At 29.3% G+C, this 19,771-nt stretch overlaps 1 protein-coding gene across 4 annotated transcripts in view; it reads left to right on the forward strand.

Annotated features, from left to right (window-relative positions):
• The window catches only part of LOC111677206 (calcineurin-binding protein cabin-1-like), a 637,283-nt gene that overhangs the window by 84,772 nt on the left and 532,740 nt on the right, over window positions 1–19,771 (forward strand). For all 4 annotated transcript variants that reach the window (XM_046947473.1, XM_046947468.1, XM_046947458.1 and 1 more), the window contains exon 5: window positions 13–160. In XM_046947473.1, coding sequence (XP_046803429.1) covers window positions 13–160 — 148 coding nt within the window. The remainder of the gene's footprint in view (window positions 1–12; window positions 161–19,771) is intronic.

Consider the following 19,771-nt stretch of genomic DNA (forward strand, 5'->3'; position numbering starts at 1 on the left):
TTATTATTTTAGCACGCCAATAGAAGACAAATGGCCATTTAGCAATATTTCAGAAAATGGGAACCAATTCGATTGTAATGAATGTAAAACCTATTTGTCTGAGGATTCGTTTCATTTAGCTACAATTGAGGAATTCAAAAATTTCACCATAAAAGTTAAGGTAAGTAGTAATTTGTTGTAATGCACTAAATTTATAATTTTCTATAATAGCGAAATTTGAAATTGAAAATGTTAAAGTATTAAATTAGGAATTAGAAGAAAAAAAAATAAATTAATTTAGTTATTATTCATATAAAAATTTTAGTGGTCCTCCTCACAATACTTTCACAATGTAACACTATGCGACAAAAATAAATACTTAGGAAATGATATTATTTTTCTGAAAGGTGAATCCGATTAGAACCAGAATATGTTTCTGAAATTTGCAAAAAACAAATCTTCAGAAAATTGCAATTTTGTTTTTAAAAATTCTTTAGCAATTGACGACGTATTTAATCACTCTCTTTGTTCAAAAACTGATTTTGTGAAAGATGCTTTATATGGGGATATGGTTTAAAATGGGCCGATTCTTGATAAATTTGGTGGAATTTCTGCTGAATTTTATCGTGATATTAATATTAAAAGGAGAATTATGGAATTCAAGTCATTTTCTAAAGGAAGGTTTGTATGGGGTCAAATAAGGCCGTATTGTCTAAAGAATCAGCAGTATCACTTATTATTACAGCAAACTTATTTATACCTATTTTTATATTGTTTGGAACTTATTTCACCCATGCAAATCCTCCTTAAGCAAGCGAATTAATTCCATAATTTTCTTCATTACATTAATATCACGATGAAATTCAGCATAAATATCTTTTATATAAATCAAAAACCTTCCACCAAATTGTATGAGGCCAATATTAAGCCCTATCCCACATATAAAGCACCTTTAGGAAAATCAGATTCGTCAATCGCTAACGGATTTTTAAAAGCAACATTGCGTTTTACTAACGAATAATCGTGGATTTCTAATCAGTTAATAAATAGTAAGGTTTCTTAATAAAATACTTTTAAAAAGCATCTCCAAACAGGGACAACGGTGCAAAACTAAAATAAAAAATATGTTTGCTGACGAAATTTACACATATCTCTCCAGTTTACTTAAAGGTTAAATGTGTCAACTAAATAACTGACTTATAAGTGCTAAAAGGTACAAAAAACAGGTTTTTACCATTAACTCAAGATTTTGGAGATGTTTGTAAAATTTCAAAAACATATTATTGTTGTACTCGGATCCACTTTTCAAAAAAAAATGGTATCACTTAACAGGTTTTTTATTTTCGTTTATTATGTCTAACTATGTTATCATTCCACAACATTTTTTTTCAAATAAATACCCAAAAATTCTTGCAATAAAATCCTAAATTTTATATTATTGATATGTTTCTTAGTTGTTTGTTAAAATTGATTTTTGAAAATCTTTTAACGATCTTTTAACGAGAACGCACATTTTACAAAAACAAAATACGTTGATTTCGAATTTCTTCGTCTTCTAGAAATAAACCTTTAAATAATTTCTAGATAATAGTTAGATGAGTGCATCCATTTTGCTTAAACAAACAAGTATGAATGTATAGTCGGGCGTAACCGACCATATGATACCCTACACCAGTCAGTATGTATGTTAAAAATGGGGATTATTTAAAAAACAAAGCATTTGGTTTGTTTTTTTAACTTTATTTCGGAATATTTTTACTTTTTTTTGGCAAAAAAAGAGATTTTTTTAAGAGGGCTCAAAGGGGAGTAGGTCAAAATATGGCCTATCCTTAAAATTGTTGGTAGGGGGAGTTAAGTCTTCATCAATCAATATGTAGAATTTAAAAGTGTTATTAGTGTTTGTAAGTGAATTTTGACCTTTAAGTCATTTTCTGAAGGGGACTTTGTATGGGGGATAAGGTCAAATGAAACCCGATCATTACAAAAATCGGTAATATTTTTTAAAGTTCCATAAAACTAAGTTTTGTCGACTTTTGTTAACATAATATATCATTTAAATTAATTATAAGCCAAAAGGCCCTATTTGGGGGGTACGGTTGTATGGGGGCTAGTCGAAATAATGGACCGATTTTAACCATTTTCAATAGGCTTCGTCCTTGGGCCAAGAGATGCGTTTGTGCCAAATTATTATCATCATATTATTATCCAATTATCTTGAAAATTGTGGCCTGTACCTTGCGCACAAGGTTTACATGGACAGCAAACCAGACGGACGGACGGACATGGCTTAATCGACTCAGAAAATGATTCTAAGCCGATTGGTATACTTTATGGGTATAGGACGAATATTTTTGTATGTTACAAACATCAGCACAAACCCAATATACCCTCCCCACTAAAGTGGTGTAGGGTATAAAAACATAAAAAACAGACTGTTGCATTTTTTGGCTTTCGAATGATGGTTAGGGCGAACACACATTTTACAATAACAAAATACAGTTTTCGAATTGTTATATTCTTTGTTTGTATGCTTATGTCACTTGGAAGATAGTTTGAAGAGTGTTGTAACGATCTACTATTGCTAGAGTCCGACCGAACTCAAAATTTTGTACGGTACCGAACACCGAACTTCGGTAAATTTAAAAGTTCGGCCAAATCCCAGAGAGTGATATTTTTGTGAAATGCATATATCTTGATACCTTTATTTTTGTTTTTAAACGATGATATAATTCTCCGTAAGAGCAAAATACATAATTGTGGTTAAAATTATGATTGTAGTCTAAACATATTATCGTTATTGTAACAATTTTAAAATATCATATTATGATTAAACACCGTCAAAATATTTCATCATGATATTTTTGTATTTATCATAGCATTGTTATACTTGATCATATTATGATCCAAGGTGATCATAAATAAATAAATTTTTTCGAATCAGTAAAATTACAGTTTCTAAAAAAAATTGTTCAATTCACAATCGATGTTGTAGCGTTGTACGTCAGAAGATGCTACAATAGTCATAACAATGTTCTTGGTATTTTCAATGCAAAAGCTCTATACAACTCTTACTACAATTTTTCATATGTTTTTCGAATGTCGTAAGAAAGTTCAGTGTTGTCTATTGTTTATTTCAGCATATAAAAAAATTCAATCGATTTTGGCATAAAAAACGATAAAGTGGTAACACAGAAATTACAAACAAACAGCTGTTTACCAAAACAGAAATAAAATTTTATTAAAAACAGTTTATATATTAGTTTAAAATGTGGAACAATGAAAATAATAGAAATTTATATTAAAAGAAGTTAATTTGGTTTTTTTTTGCTCGTTTAATTAGTTTAATATTATTTGATTTTTTAACTTTTGACATTGTTTGTTTTGATTGTTTTTTTTTCATTGTGAACATAAACTTATGACTTGCTACAAAAATCTGTTCACAACTTGACTGTGAATTGAACAAATATACTTACAATACTTAACACAAGCTTTTTAATCACTTTCTGGTTAACAGTTTTTCAAATCAGCCGAATAATGTATCAGTACCCATGTATATCGGAAATTTATTGTACAGCCAGGATGTATGATAACTTCTGTAAACAAATTTTCAGCATTTTTTAAACTTGTTGATAATGTAAAACTATGATAAATAAACATTTTACAAAAAGTTCGGCGTTCGGTCAAAATTTCTCCGAACATGGGCCGAACCCGTACCCGAACGTTCGGTCGGTCACTAATTATTGGTTTATCTTAAAACAGTAAGTGCTACTTATTAAACCGACTTTGCTCATGGTAATTGGGAAGGCAGCTTACTTTCTAAAGACAAATAAGTTTAAGTTTAGGTAACAAAAGTACATACATTTCAATTGATAAAAAAATAAAATTATGTGCAAGTTTATTTAACATAAGAATTAGAAGAGTTAAGCATATTATTAAGTTAAAGAGTAATATCATGTATTTTTACAGTGTAAATTTTTATTTAAATTATAATTTGAAATATGTACAATATGCTTTAGAGTGTATATATTAGATAATTTTATAAAACATTTTTTTATTATTTCTTAATTCTTACATTATTTGCATGACTCTCCAATACAAATCCCTCGTTGATTTCAGGCCTGATATCTTGAGCTTGAGTTTTAAAATATATAAAATTATTCAATTACACACTTACAAAAATGATTTAGTATATATTTATTAAAAATGTATATAAGTAATACTCTTATTTGATAAATTCAAATTTAAATTCAAATTTATCAGATGCAAATTTTTTTTAAGTTTAGAACAATTTTAAAAATAATTTGTTCGAAATTTTAAAAAAATATTGATGTGGTAATATATTTTCAAATTTATTTCATATGGTAACAAAAGTATTTTGTCAAAATTTATTTAATTAGTTTTTGTTTATTTTTTTTAATATCTCGCAAAAACATTATAATTCATAGAAATTTAACGTTTTTATTTCGATTGGTATTTACACACTTCGAAAATATGTGTTTAATTTTACGTTACTTAATCCAACCAAATTTTACCACAAATGTTCACAAGGATGCCATAATTGTTCGTGCAATAGTTGAGGGTTCAAGCTCCAATACATTCGTAGTCCAAAAATTTTTATCTTAAATACTAATTTTTATACTAATATACAAGATTAAAAAACAAATAAATGTATGTTGTTCCTGTGAATAATGGATTTTGTATACAACATAAAAACAACTTGTTTTCTTGCAATTTAAAGAAATTTTGAAATGGCTATCACTACAAAAAACCTATTGTTGAAATTGATATTTCTTTCGTTACTAACAGAGCACTTTTATGTTAAAATAACATACAATTTTACACGAAAGGTTTAAAGAATACAAAAATTAAAAAATTTATGTTAAGAACGTTAACAGAATGAACATTTAAGTTATAGAATAAAGGTATAAGTGTTTTCATGATTTGTTAAATAAGCAACAACAACACTGTATATTGGAAAAAGATGTACACGTGTTTGTAGATGTATACGGTTTTATGCAGCTGTGTGTTTTGTTTTGTATGTTTGGATGCTGTTGGCGTCATTGAGTTGTGTATTTTGTTTTTCTGTTTTTCGTTATTTATGTTTAGATGTCAGTTGGTTTAAAAGCCTTGTGTATTTTGTTCTTTATTTCGATTAGCGTTGTTGCTGTTCATTTTGTTTAGCTTTTGGTGTAATAATTAAAATTTATAAAACTAAGATGTTTAAAATACACTATGGTGAAGGGTATATAAGATTCGGCACAGCCGAATATAGCACTCTTACTTGTTTTTATTCGAGTAGTCGAGCAAATTTTAAAAATTATTTGATTAATCTAACGAATAACGAATAAAAGTTTTTATTCGAATAATTAAAAAAATATAAATGAAACTTGAAAACATCTTTAAAACCTTAAGGTACGGATAAAAACGGGTTTGTGTACATTAATGTACTTATAATTAAGTAACTTAGTTCAATCTTAATCTATTTTAAATTTCTCAGTAGATTCTTTTATATTGATATAAGTATGTATACTATGTTTAGAAAAATATGTGTGCATTTCATAAGCTACTTATCATGCTTTTTTATTTTCTTCATTTATTATTATACCCACCATCAAAAAAGATGAGGGTGTATTGTATTTGCCATTCCGTTTGTAACACATCGAAATATTAGATTCTGAAACACAGTTTCAACAAATACTTTTTGTTTGGTATTGAAAAAGGGCAATATATGTTTACGATTTAACCTAGCACCCATATAAAAATTACTATAAATAACTGGCTTATAAAAGTGTGGATGAAAATGTAATTATGTAAAAATGTTAAAGGAACTAAAATGTTTTTGTAAAATATTATGAGGATCGGTCAATAATCGATTCTACCTCCCATATAAAGATTCCATCTGAAAATTACTTTAACGTACATAACTCGCTTAAAAATAAAAGTATAGAAACTAAACTCTACATAAACAGGTCCTTTAGGCTTTTTTTGTACAAAACTACCATTTAATATAAAATTTATAAAAAAATATATTTTCTACATCAAATATACTCTTGTTATGTCTAAAAAGGTATTATTTTTAATCACCTTTACAGACAAAGATTTTATATTAACGACTTTTTTTTTACGACTGATTTTTTTAAGTGAAAAAGTACAATTTGGCCACTGATTGCCTCTAGGAGACCATATCTCAAATGTTTGCCATTGAACGATATTGACTTTCCCAGGAAAAACTTACATTGAAAAGTAATGGGTAAATAAGCTAAAAAAAGCCGCTTTTTACTAGTTCTTCATTAGCATTTTAAGTCATTATTTTAACACGGTAATATTATTGGAGGCCAGTACTTCTACGCTCGCTTACAAATAGGGTGTTAAAAAAGTACTTACCACGCTCGCTTACAAATAGGGACTTATAGAAGTAATTACAAATAGGGACTTCAAGAAGTCATTATAAATAGGTATTTTAATGAAAATGTACGAACTTGTACATGACTGTAATTTTTTGCATTTTAAATTTTTTCAACGATATTCATGAAATACTTGCACGAAAGTCCACTATTTACTATTCTGTTTACATTAGTGTCCGACTGAACGTTCGGGTACGAGTAAAAGTTAGGAGTTCGGTAAAAAGTTAGGTTCGGCCAATGTATGGTGTTCAGCGAAATTTTGACCGAACACTGAAGACCGAACTTTTTATAAAATGCTTGTTTATCATAATTTTACATCATCAAAAAGATTTAAATATGCTGAAAATTTGTTTACAGAAGTTGTCATACATCTTGGCTGTACAATAAATTTCCGATATACATAGTAGGTACAAAACGCTTTTTTAAAAGTTCGTTTTTTTGGCTGATATTATTAAATCTTTAATCTCATTTATAATATCGAAATTTTCTAGATCCTTATTCTCAAACGATCTAGTCATGTCTGTCAGTCAGTCTCTTGAAAGAACGATAGGACCTAAACTATTGCAGTTTGATTGGTATTCAAAATGAACAAAATTACATTTGGACATGGCCTCCAAGTAAGGTTCGTTTAAGAAAATGACTAACGTTCATAACAGGCTTAAAAATACTAATATTTTTTATGAAGTTATACTTAAATTTTTTTATGAACCAAAATTTCATTTAAATCGACAAATTGAAATTTGCAAATTGTGTTATGTATTGTAAAAATATTATCTAAATATTATATATATTTTTTTAAAAATTCGTAAAATAACATTTTTTCATTTCGATACATATTTAAAACGAAAATTTTATTCACATTGGATCATAATATGGTCATGTTATGATAAATAAAAAAATATCATTATCAAATATTTTGACGAATTTAATCATAATATGATATTTTAAAATTATAATTTTAACCATTTAAGAATTATAACATTGTCAATAAATCGTTTAAAACCCAAAAAAAAGTGTTAAGATATATGCATTTTACAAAAATGTTTTATTCTTAGAAATTTATCACTCTCTGGAATTCAGAATTAGTTGATAATTGACCCGATTGCTAATTAAAGATGAACCCGGATGTTCATCTTTCGGTTTTAAATGTTATAAATTTATTATTTCTTAATTATAAATGCGATTTTCACTTAAGAAAAAAGTTCGTGTTCACCGAACTTTGAAAACCGAACAAAGTTCGGGTACGGACGAATTTCAAATTTAACGAAGTTCGGTACCGAACGAAATTTTGAGTTCGGTCGGGCTCTACTTTACATAGTAACAAATAGCAAAATGAAAATATAACTGAAATATTTTAAGTAAAGGCTTCTAGATTGTTTAAAAAACTGTCGGTAAAAGCAATTTATAATATTAAAGCTGAAACTTTTTTCAGTGAACAATCATGTTTAAATTCAAATTTTGATGGTTAGAAATAGCCTGATATTGAAAATAATGGTTAGTGTATTTTATTTTCTCCCGTCTGTATTTTGCTGAAAAAAATTGGTAACCGTACCCATACCCGACAATATCACCCCATTTTAAGTTTAACTAAAAATGACTTATTTTTTTAATGAAGCACTAACGTTAAATTTTGTCTTAATTTTAATAGATAAAATAAAGGACCTATTTTAATTTTTTTCAAGAGGCTTCGATCTTGCCAATATGACAAATTTCATAAAATTATCTTAAAAATAGTTCTCTAGGTTTACATGGAAAGCCAACCAGACTGATGGACATCGAAAAAGAACTTGATTCTAAGTCGATTTAAGGTGGGTATTGGACAAATATTTTTATGAGACAAATGTCAGCCCAAACCACTAGAGGTATAATTAACAAGTAAGAAAGTATAGTCGACCGTGGCCGACCATATGATACCCTACACCAGTTATAAATATTAAATGTGATTTATTTTTTATAATAAAGTATTTCTCTTGAATATAACCTTGATTTCGATTTATTTAAGCAATTTATTGAAGAAAAACTAATTTTCTAAAATAGGCTTTATGTGGGGGATAGGAACAAATGTGGATCGATCCCGATGAAATGGACTGGATAGATTTGTATTTATATAATATTTATCTGTGCTAAATTTCATTGCAATAACAATGTTAATACAGTAATTGCTGATATTCAAGTCACTTTCTGAAGGGGGTTTTGAACTTTCGGTGAACATGAACTTTTTTCTTCAATGAAAAACGCATTTATGATTAAAAAGTAATAAATTTATGATTAAAAGGTAATAAATTTATAACATTTAAAACCAAAATATGAACATCCGGAACATTGTTTGAAGAGGGTCTTTAATTAGCAATTGTGTCAATTATTAACTATGTCCGAATTCCACTGTAGTGGAATTCGGATTTATCGTTATTGTAACAATTATCGTTATTGTAACAATTTAAAAATATCATATTTTGATTAAATACCGCCAAAATATTTCATCATGATATTTTTGTATTTATCATAATATTGTTATAAATGATCATATTATAATCCAAGGTGATCAAAATTTCGTTTTAAATATGTATCGAAATCAAAATGAATTTTATCGAATTAGTAAAGTTATAGAGTTTCCAAAAAAATAAACAAGTAAGAGTGTTATATTCTGCTATGCACAGTGGGGCAGAATGGAAATTTTTTGGAAATAAATCTGGCATTTCTAAACGGCTGATCCGATCGGGATAAAATTTGGCGTGAGCGTAGCCAAGGAGTATTCGAGTTTAAGTTTTGAAGATGAACCCCGCAGATGCCCCAGGGACGGAGCTGTGACGGCTCAAAGTAGGGTACCTACGACATGTAAAATTTTTAAACTCGTGCCATTTTTTTGTTTCTCACCCAAATACAAAGATTTTTATATTTTCTGAAAGCGCTCGACGAGATCTTGCTTGGACATACTACTTATCTCTTATAATATCCGAGTTATAGGCATTTAAAAATTTAGTGATACAAAATTTACCATACCTTGGTCCGCCTTTTTTTGAATACCGGGCGTAATTTTGGACCAAATGGACTCAATTTCCAATTTTCAAAATTTCCAATAATATACAAAAAATTTCCGATCAATATCATTTACAGATCCAAAAATATACGTTTTTTAATTTAAAAATTCAAAAAATTTTAGATTTTTGCCGTTTTTTTGCCCAAAATGTGTCTTAACTCTTTTATTAATAACGCTTTGGCGTAAAAAACTTGTCCAACTTTGGGCGACATGTTCTAAAATCCCAAAGCTGCTTTCAGAAAACTGAAAGCAGTTTTGGAAACCTCAATATGTTTTCTATTTACTCCAAAAGTATTTTCCCAGCCCTGAAAGAACCTATGGGCAAAAATGTAAAAAATCCCATTTTTGGGATTTTCATTCCTATTTTTGGGAATTGCGGGATGCCCTTTGATTTTTTAATTTTTTTTGCATTTTCTTATTTGAAATGACAAATTTAACAAGCGTTGAAGATTTCATTGAGTTTTTTTCATAAATAAAGATTTTGTCATATATTACATATTTGTTAAATTTCTAAAACTATGCTTTATATCAAAATTTTAATAGGGTCGCAGATAGCTACAACAATTTAGTCCATATTTATCTCTTAATATCTTTTTTTAGTTAGATATGGAAATTCTCGACCCTTTACAAAAAATTTCAAGCCAATATCTCAATTACATACAAAAATATGTTCATTTAAACCTGTATCCTTAAATTTCATATTTTTCATATTTTAGTATTAAATATGACAGAACATGTTTAAATCTTATATTTACTTATTTTCTATTTGTTTGCTTATCCTTATAATTGAAAGGATCTATTATGCTTAAATTTTCAGAAATTTATAACTATTTTTTACCTATATTTTTTCTACAGATCATTTCGTTCTGTTTCGTTTATGATCATGTAGGTAAAAATATACAGGTAATGATAATTTCGATTCATTCAGTAAAAAGAAATATCAATGACTGAATTACAGGTTATAGTAATATAGTCCTAAATGTTAATAGGTAGACAGTTCGTAATTTTTTACTTTGGAATACCTGTATCGGAAATGACAAGAATTGGTATATAAGTAAACTTCTCAGATTTTAAGTACCATATATAATAAATCTACAATAAAGATTACATTAAAGTACGAAGAGTTGTGTTCCGTTTTATGGAGTGTATCTTCAAAAGGGCCAGAAAGAATTGAAGCCATTTCAAATTATATAAAAACTACATATAGTAGAAAAAGACAAAACAGGCATATCAAAAATTGAAAACTTTTTAAAACTTTTTGATGTAAAAAGTAAATCTGTGGATGGAAATCAAAAGAAATTTCGATTAAAATTTTGTAGTTGGATGGAAACTACTACAGAAATCTCAACTTACAACACATCAGCAGCACCTTGCAAGTCATACGAAGACTTATGTTCAAGGTCAAAAAAAAAATAGGGTCACACAAAAACTTTTTTCAATCTCAAATGAGGAATTTGCTTATACATTTAACGAAATGCTGAAAAAGGAAAACCAACCTATGGATGCCGTACATATTGCAACTATTCTTCCTAATGCATCACCAAAACGACTTAAGCGAATTGTCACAATCAAATTTTACTGAAGAGGAAGCAATAGCGCTTATGTTGGAACTGGCTCTCAGTCGAAATAAGTACCAAATATTAAGGAAAGCTCTGCATGAAAAAGGACACAATATATTACCATCATACAAGGCGATCCAGGAAAAAAAAACAAACTATCCTACCATTACCTATTGCTGTTAATGATGTGGAAGCTTGTATTGATATATCATCTTTGCTCGAAAACACAGCATCAAGAATTGTGTCAGACTTTTCAGAAGACCAACTAAGGAAAATTCATAACTGTGATGTTGTCTTAATGTGTAAGTGGGGATGTGACGGTTTATCAGCACTTCCAGAATACAAACAAGCTTGTGGAAGTCGGACATTAGCAGACTACAAAAGTGTATTTATGTCATCATTAGTGCCATTACGAATTCGTTCATATTCCCTTAATCCATCATCGTCAAGCATCGGAAATTCATTTGAAGATATATGGATCAATACAACCCCGGGTTAAAAAAATTTTTGTAGACCCATTGGATTTGAATATATAAAGGAGTCAAAGAAAACAACAAAAGATTTAGTGGAATATTTAAAAGATGAAATAAATGCACTGGAGCCCATTTGCATAAAAATAAAGGAATTCTCTATTAACGTATCATATCAGCTAAGCTTAACAATGATTGATGGAAAGGTCAGCAATGCCATAACAGAAACTTCTTCCTTCTGGAGATGACAATATGTAATGAGAAAAAGTCGCAATTCTCAAATATAAACAAAAGCAGAAGTATTAATGAAGAAGTCCTGTCTTTCGGAATTTCACCACTTCATGCCAGAATACGATTTTTGGATTACTTTTTACACATAGCATACGACCTCAAATATAGAAGTGTGCCAGAGAATCTTACTAAATCAACAAAAAATAATGAAGAATTGAAAGAACTGAGAGCTGCGGAAAAAATCAGAATCCAAGAAGAATTTAAAGTTCAGATGGGATTAAACATCGACAAACCACTTCCAAGTTGCGGTAGTACAAATGACGGTAATACGGCGAGAAGGTTTTTTCGTGATTTTGAAATTACTTCAAAAATAACTGGAATCGACAAGGAGTTGCTTCGAAGAGTTAACACTATTTTAATGGCACTGAATAGTAAACATAAAATTAATGGAAATCGATTTGGGGAATATAAATCTGAAATTTCTAAATTACTTGTATCTCTGTATCCATGGAGGGAACTAACACTCACAGTACACAAAGTATTGTGTCATGGTCAAATAATAATTGAATCGAATATCCTTCCACCTGAAGAGTTAACAGAAGAAGCCCAGGAAGCGAGGAATTGAGATTTTAAGCATGTTCAACTTTTCAGCTTAAGAAAATGCTCCAGGCAATCACAGAATGAAGATATTTTTAATAGTTTACTTCTATATTCTGATCCTGTTCTCTCAACTATGCGAAAAAGATGGATTTGTTATGAAACTCTATCATCTCAAAACGAGGAAGATTTAAAGGACTTATATTACCTTATGGATATGTATACCGTTATGACAGATTATTTTATAGAAAATAAGTAGTGTTAGGAATTAACTATATAAGTAGGTTGTAAGAATTAATTGTATTATGTTTAAGATAAACAGTTCAAATAAAAAAAGCTATTATACTAACTGATGAAATTGTATTAAATTGTGTTTTATATTTCGGTGGGCGGGAAAGGTGGTTTGTGTGGGGTTATTTAGGTGTTGTTGTGCGTGGCTCATAATAAAATTATATTTTTTATTGTATATACAATGTTATAGTATTTAATAAAATAATTAACTAAATAATTTTTAAAAATTGTCCAAATATTTTATTCACCAAATGTATGTTCTGCCATACTTAATACTAAAATATGAAAAGGATGAAATTAAAGGACACAGGTTTAAATGAACATATTTTTGAATGTAATTGAGATATTGGCTTGAAATTTTTTGTAAAGGGTCGAGAATTTCCATATCTAACTAAAAAAAGATATTAAGGGATAAATATGGACTAAATTGTTGTAGCTATCTGTGACCCTATTAAAATTTTGATATAAATCATACTTTTAGAAATTTAACAAATATGTAATATATGACAAAATCTTTATTTATGAACAAAACTCAATGAAATCTTCAACGCTTGTTAAATTTGTCATTTCAAATAAGAAAATGCAAAAAAAAAAATTGAAAAGGTCAAAGGGCATCCCGCAATTCCCAAAAATAGGAATGAAAATCCCAAAAATGGGATTTTTTACATTTTTTCCCATAGGGTCCACATATCTTTCAGGGCTGGGAAAATACTTTTGGAGTAAATGGAAAACATATTGAGGTTTCCAAAACGGCTTTCAGTTTTCTGATCCCAGCTTTGGGATTTTAGAACATGTCGCCCAAAGTTGTAGTTTTGATAAAAAATAGGTCATATTCGGAAGGACGCAGTGGCAATATTTTCAAAAAAAGGACAAGTTTTTTACGTCAAAGCGTTCTGCGTAAAGATACCTTTTAGAAAACTATAAAATTGTTATATGTTCTTAAAGAAAATTTTATTTTATTAATAAAAGAGTTAAGACACATTTTGGGCAAAAAAATGGCAAAAATCTAAAATTTTTTGAATTTTTAAACTAAAAAACGTATATTTTTGGATCTGTAAATAATATTGATCGGAAATTTTTTGTATATTATTGGAAATTTTGTTGTCTAACTAACAAGAAAAAATTGAGTCCATTTGGTCCAAAATTACGCCCGGTATTCAAAAAAAAGCGGACCAAGGTATGGTAAATTTTGTATCACTAAATTTTTAAATGCCTATAACTCGGATATTATAAGAGATAAGTAGTATGTCCAAGCAAGATCTCGTCGAGCGCTTTCAGAAAATATAAAAATCAGAAAAAAAATGTATTTGGGTGAAAAACAAAAAAATGGCACGAGTTTAAAAATTTTACATGTCGTAGGTACCCTACTTTGAGCCGTCACAGCTCCGTCCCTGGGGCATCTGCGGGGTTCATTTTCAAAACTTAAACTCGAATACTCCTTGGCTACGCTCACGCCAAATTTTATCCCGATCGGATCAGCCGTTTAGAAATGCCAGATTTATTTCCAAAAAATTTCCATTCTGCCCCACTGTGCTATGCCGAATCTTTTATACCCACCATCAAATCACTGATATATAAAGAACTTTGATATTTTGAATATTTTATTATTATATATCGAAATTAATAAGAACATCAGGATAAAATTTGAAAGAGGTCTATTAATGGGGGTTTTACTATTGACAGTGCTAATTTTTATAGGGAGTAGGGGTATTTATACATACATATATGGACCAATTCTCATAAAAGTCTGTAGGAAGATTTCAGTTCTTTATTTGTTTAAAATTTCATCGATCTAATTGTATTTTGAAGCCATTAGGGAGCATTAAAGTCATAAAATAGGGTAGATAGGTTTTAAATCAAAATTGTTTTATGTCGAATTGTATTGCGGTATTCGTATTTTTCACGTCATTTTCTGGGGCGGAATTTATATGGGGTGGTGTTATTATGGATTGATCCTCATAAAAATTGATAGAGAGATTTCGGTTCCTATGGAGAGATAGAATTATTAGCTTACACGAAACTAGTTTATGTCGAATTTTATAAATCTACTAGTATTTTTAAGTCAGTACTGAGCTTTAAAGTCATTTTCTGAAGAGGCCTTATGTGAGTTTAGCGTCAATTATAGACCGATATCCGTAAAATTTTGTAGAACGATCTTGGTTCCTACAGGTCAGGTTTATATCGAATTTCATCGCTTTACTCTTTTTTTTTTAGCCCAGTAATTAATTTTTTCATGGGGACATTATATGGGGGTAGGTCAATTAAGGCTCGATCCACATAAAATTAAGTTAAGAGTTAATTGAGTCGAATTTTATTACTATACTCGTATTTTTAAGCCAGTGATGGGCCTTAAAGTATTTTTCTGATAGGGTAGGGTCTGTCGGGGGAGGGTCAATTAAGGCCTGTTCCACATAAAATTTGGTAAGGACATTTTGGCTTGTGAAAAACTTACTTCTGTGAAATTTTAATTTTTAAGGCAGTAATGAGCGTTAAAGTATTTTTATGGATCCACATAGAATTTGGTGGAAAGATTTTGGTTCCTCAGATACATACTTATGTAAAATTTCTTCGATATATTCGTATTTTTACGCCCATAATTAAAGTTGAAGTAGTTTTCTGAAGCGGGCCTTATATGGGGGGAATGGTCAATTATGGACCGATCCACATAAAATTTGGTAAATTTTGACTTGTATAAATCTTACTTCTGTGTAATTTCATTGCTATAGTCCTATTTTTAAGCCAGTAATGAGCATGAGGGTCAACTAAAAAATTTGGTAAGAGATTTTGGCTAGTATAAAACTTCTGTTAAATTTCATCGCTATAGTCGTATTTTTAAGCCAGTAATGAGCGTTATAGTAATTTTATGGAAGGGACTTTATATGATGGGTATGGTCAATTATGGACTGATCCACAAAAAAATTCATAAAGATTTTTTGGCTGGTAAGACACTTACTTATATCAAGTTTCATCGCTATATTCGTTTGTTTAAGCCAGTAATGAGCGTTAAAGTCATTTCTGAAGGGGACCTTATATGAGGGGTAGGGTCAATTATGGACCGCTTCACATAAAATTTCATAGAGAGGTTTTGGCTAGTAAGAAACTTACTTATGTCAAATTTCATCGCTATTCTTGTATTCTTAAGCGAGTAATGAGCGTTAAAGTCATTTTCTGAAGGGGACGTTATATGGGGGGTAGGGTCAATTATGGACCGATATACATAAAATTTGGTTGAGAGATATTGCCTTGCATGAAACTTATGTGTGTCGAATTTCGTCACTATATTCCTATTTTAAGCCAGTAATGAGCGTTAAAGTCATTTTCTGAAGGGGACCTTATATGGGGGGTAGTGTCAATTATGGATCGATATACATAAAATTTAGTTGAGAGATATTGACTTGCATGAATCTTGTGTGTGTCGAATTTCATCGCTATATTCCCATTTTTAATCCAGTAATCAGCAATTTAGTCATTTTCTAAAAGGGACCTTATATGGGGGGTAGGGCCAATTATGGTCCTATGTCCGCCATAATGCAGAATTATTTTGCAGTCGTCAAAAAACTGACCTATGCGAAATTTTGTGACCTTTACTTCATAAACAACGAATTTGTGAATATTTGAAGCTATTTATACAATATTCCGGGGGCTACATTTGTATGGAGGCTATGAGAAATCGTTGACCGATTTTGCCCATTTTCAATACCAAACATTTCAATAAAATATATTTTGGGAAAATTTCATCTCAATATCTCTTATTTTGTGGACGCTAACGTGCCAACAACAGACAGACGGACGGACATGGCATCTTAGAATCTTACGAGGTCCCAGAATATATATACTTTATGGGGTCTTAGAGTAATATTTCGATGTGTTACACACGGAATGACAAAATCAATATACCCCCATCTTTTTTGATGGTGGGTATAAAAATATATATAATATAAAGATAATATATTTACAATACTTAATACAATTCGCAAATTTCAATTTGCCGATTTATATGAAGTTTTAGTTCATAAAAAAAAATTTAAGTATAATTTCATAAAAATACTAGTATTTTTAAGCATGTTATGAACGTTAGTAAAGGCATGTCCAAATGTAAACCGATTTTGTCCATTATGAATAATTTTAAACACTTTCTGGTTAAGCTATAAAAAAATTATAGTGTAAATACAAAATGTAATAAAACTTACAGAAATTAGGAAAAAAATTAAAAATCGTATAATTTTTTGAAAATTTTCAAAACGATTGAATTTTTTCATTTTATTTTTATTTAAAAAACCAACATTAAAAAAAGGGTTTTGTACCTATGTATATCGGAAATTTATTGTACAGCCAGGATGTATGTTACTTCTGTAAAAAATCGGCATTTTTAAAACTTAATAAATAAAATAAACTTTTTATAAAAAGTTCGGCGTTCGGTCAAAATTTCGCCGAACACCGAATATTACCCGAAACTCACTTTTTACCGAACTCCGAACCCGTACCGGAACGTTCGGTCGGACACTATTAACAATGCATAATCTGTTATGTAAATAAGAATTTATCCATTTATAAAATGATGAAAGAATTCCCACTACATTTAATTTTCTTAATAAAATTTCATTAGATAACTTATCAAATGGCTTAGAGAAATCAGTATAAATGGCCTCAACTTGATACCCCAATTCTATAGATGATAAACAATAATGAGTAAATATTTTTAAATTGTAGATTTTCCACTACGGAAACCATGTTGTTCATCTATGATTAAAGATTTAGTAGCAAAATATATTTTGTAATAAACTATATCTTCAAATATCTTAGATATAGATCTATAATTCATCACAATATCTTTATTCCCAAATTTTAATATAGGATATATCTTCATAAACTCAAAAAAAAATTAGCAAAGCAGCCTTCATTAATAGATTTATTAAAAATATGCATTAAGGGATTTAAAATGGATAATGCACATTTTTTATGTAAAAATTCACTTATACCATCATTATCAAGAGGCAAAGAGTTTTCCGATTTCATAATACTATGCAAAATATCATTCTCAGTTATTATCATATTACCGATATTTACGCTATATGGATATTTTAAATTGTTAAAGTAAGCATCATTGCAATTATAGTATAGTATTATTTTCTTCAATATTTTAAGATCTACAATTTCCATATACCATTGAAGATGGAATGCTTGAAGTTTGACTATTAGAACGTATGAAGTTCCAGAATGTTTTAGGGTTGTTTTGTTTTCAATTTTCGTAATGTATTGATTGTATAGAAATTTATTTAAAGTTAATTTTTTCACATAAAATATATTGCTGATATATTTCATTGCAAAGAGAAACATTATAGCGTTTGAGTAGCTTATTTCTCTAATTTTTTAGTGTCAGTAAACCTTTTGTATAACAAGAATGTTTGGATTCCTTTTTAAGTTTAGTTGGAATCTGTTCAAAACATTTTTTTAAGAATGTATTTAAAAATAAGTCATAACTAACATTAGTGTCTTTATTCAAAATTAGATCATACCAATCAAAAGCTATCAATGAGGAACTTAATACATCAAAATTACAAAATTTCATATTGAAAATTTTAACTAAGTTCTTTGTGCACTTTATAAAATTTATATTTTTTAATTGTAAAATTGCTGCATTGTGATGTATTGTTACAGGAGAAAATGGTTGCAAACATTCATAAATCATATAATTTAAATCTTGTGGTAGAAATATAAGGTCTAAATTTTTATTAGATTTATTATACAAATTATTAATCTGAATAAGATATACATAAAACTATCTACCAGATTTATTTCGTAGTCTTATGAACATTTAGAGGTATTAAACCGTTTTTCTTATTAGATTCTGACCATAATAAATTATTTAAATTAAAATCGCCGAAAATCAAATTCGATTTCCAGACGTTTTCTCATTTAAATTTATAATATTATTAATATAAGCTGAATATATAAAATATGAGCTATTTGGTGGAATATAAGAAACGCATAAGCAAATGTTAAAAAGTTCGCAAGATCCCAGCAAAATATTTGCTTACAAATTCACTAGAAAAATCACCAGAACTCATCGAGTAAAGTTCTTACAATTCTACTAGAAAAAGTACTTATTTTTGTTTGAGATGTTCCAAAAGTAAGTCAATATTATTTGCTTGAAAATAAGTTGTTTTTTAGTAGAGTTATTTATAGAATATTTATGAAAAAATAAAAATTAAAAGTCGACAGAGACTGGGGTTGAACTCAATACCTTCCGTCTACCAGTTAAATGCTACTCTTACTACACCACTGCTTTGTTGTTTTATTGTGCGTTAAATAATAGTTTTCACATACATATACTATTTTATTTTCTGTTTGTCTAAAAATAGACATTTAATATCGTGTTCACAAAAAAAGGAAAAAAAAACAGAAAAAGTAACTGTTTTATTTTTGTTTGTTCCTTTATTTTGATTTTTTTAAACTTTACCTACAAAGTAAGTCATTAATGAAGTACTTAATGGTAATCATTGTAAGCAAAGATTTTGCTGGGACATAACGAGTCGATCGGATACCCACTTTATAGTAGGGTATAGTACTCATAATTTAATGCGTCACAAACACATAATACCCTTCAGAGAATGACAAAAGTAGTAATCGTATTGTATTGCAACCAAACAAGTATGAGTATGTATCGTGAAACACAAAGCGCACAATCATATTCAGCATACTCATACCAACTTCAACACAAATAAATATACGTATAGTCAGCATGAAATGTGGTCTTAGTCCTGCTATGACAAATAGGCTTTATATAAGTGTAATTAGACCAATTCTAGCTTATGCCTGCCAGGGAGTTCAGCGTACATGTTGTTTGGGTATAAGTGGTGCCATATGTACTACTTCAACCAAGGCTCTGGAAACGTTGCTAGATATTCCACCCATTGCAACATTTATAAGATATGACGTGGCGTTAACAGCCGAACGGCTCTTTACTTTAGGCGAACTGGCCAAAAAACGGTTATAGGATACGTCATCAATGTATACTGGACACATTAGAAGGTTATACACATTCATCGGACGTGCCTGATCGCATACCAGACACAGAATATGTCGGAAACTTTGAAACGCTAATCCCAGATAGAATGTCTTGGTCAAGCGGAACATTGGAGCAAATACCAGTAGGAATCCGTTGCTATACGGATGGCTCTAAATTAGGGGACAAAGTGGGCC

This window comes from Lucilia cuprina, chromosome 2, assembly GCF_022045245.1.
Source record: "Lucilia cuprina isolate Lc7/37 chromosome 2, ASM2204524v1, whole genome shotgun sequence".
In the NCBI taxonomy this organism is placed as follows: domain Eukaryota; kingdom Metazoa; phylum Arthropoda; class Insecta; order Diptera; family Calliphoridae; genus Lucilia; species Lucilia cuprina.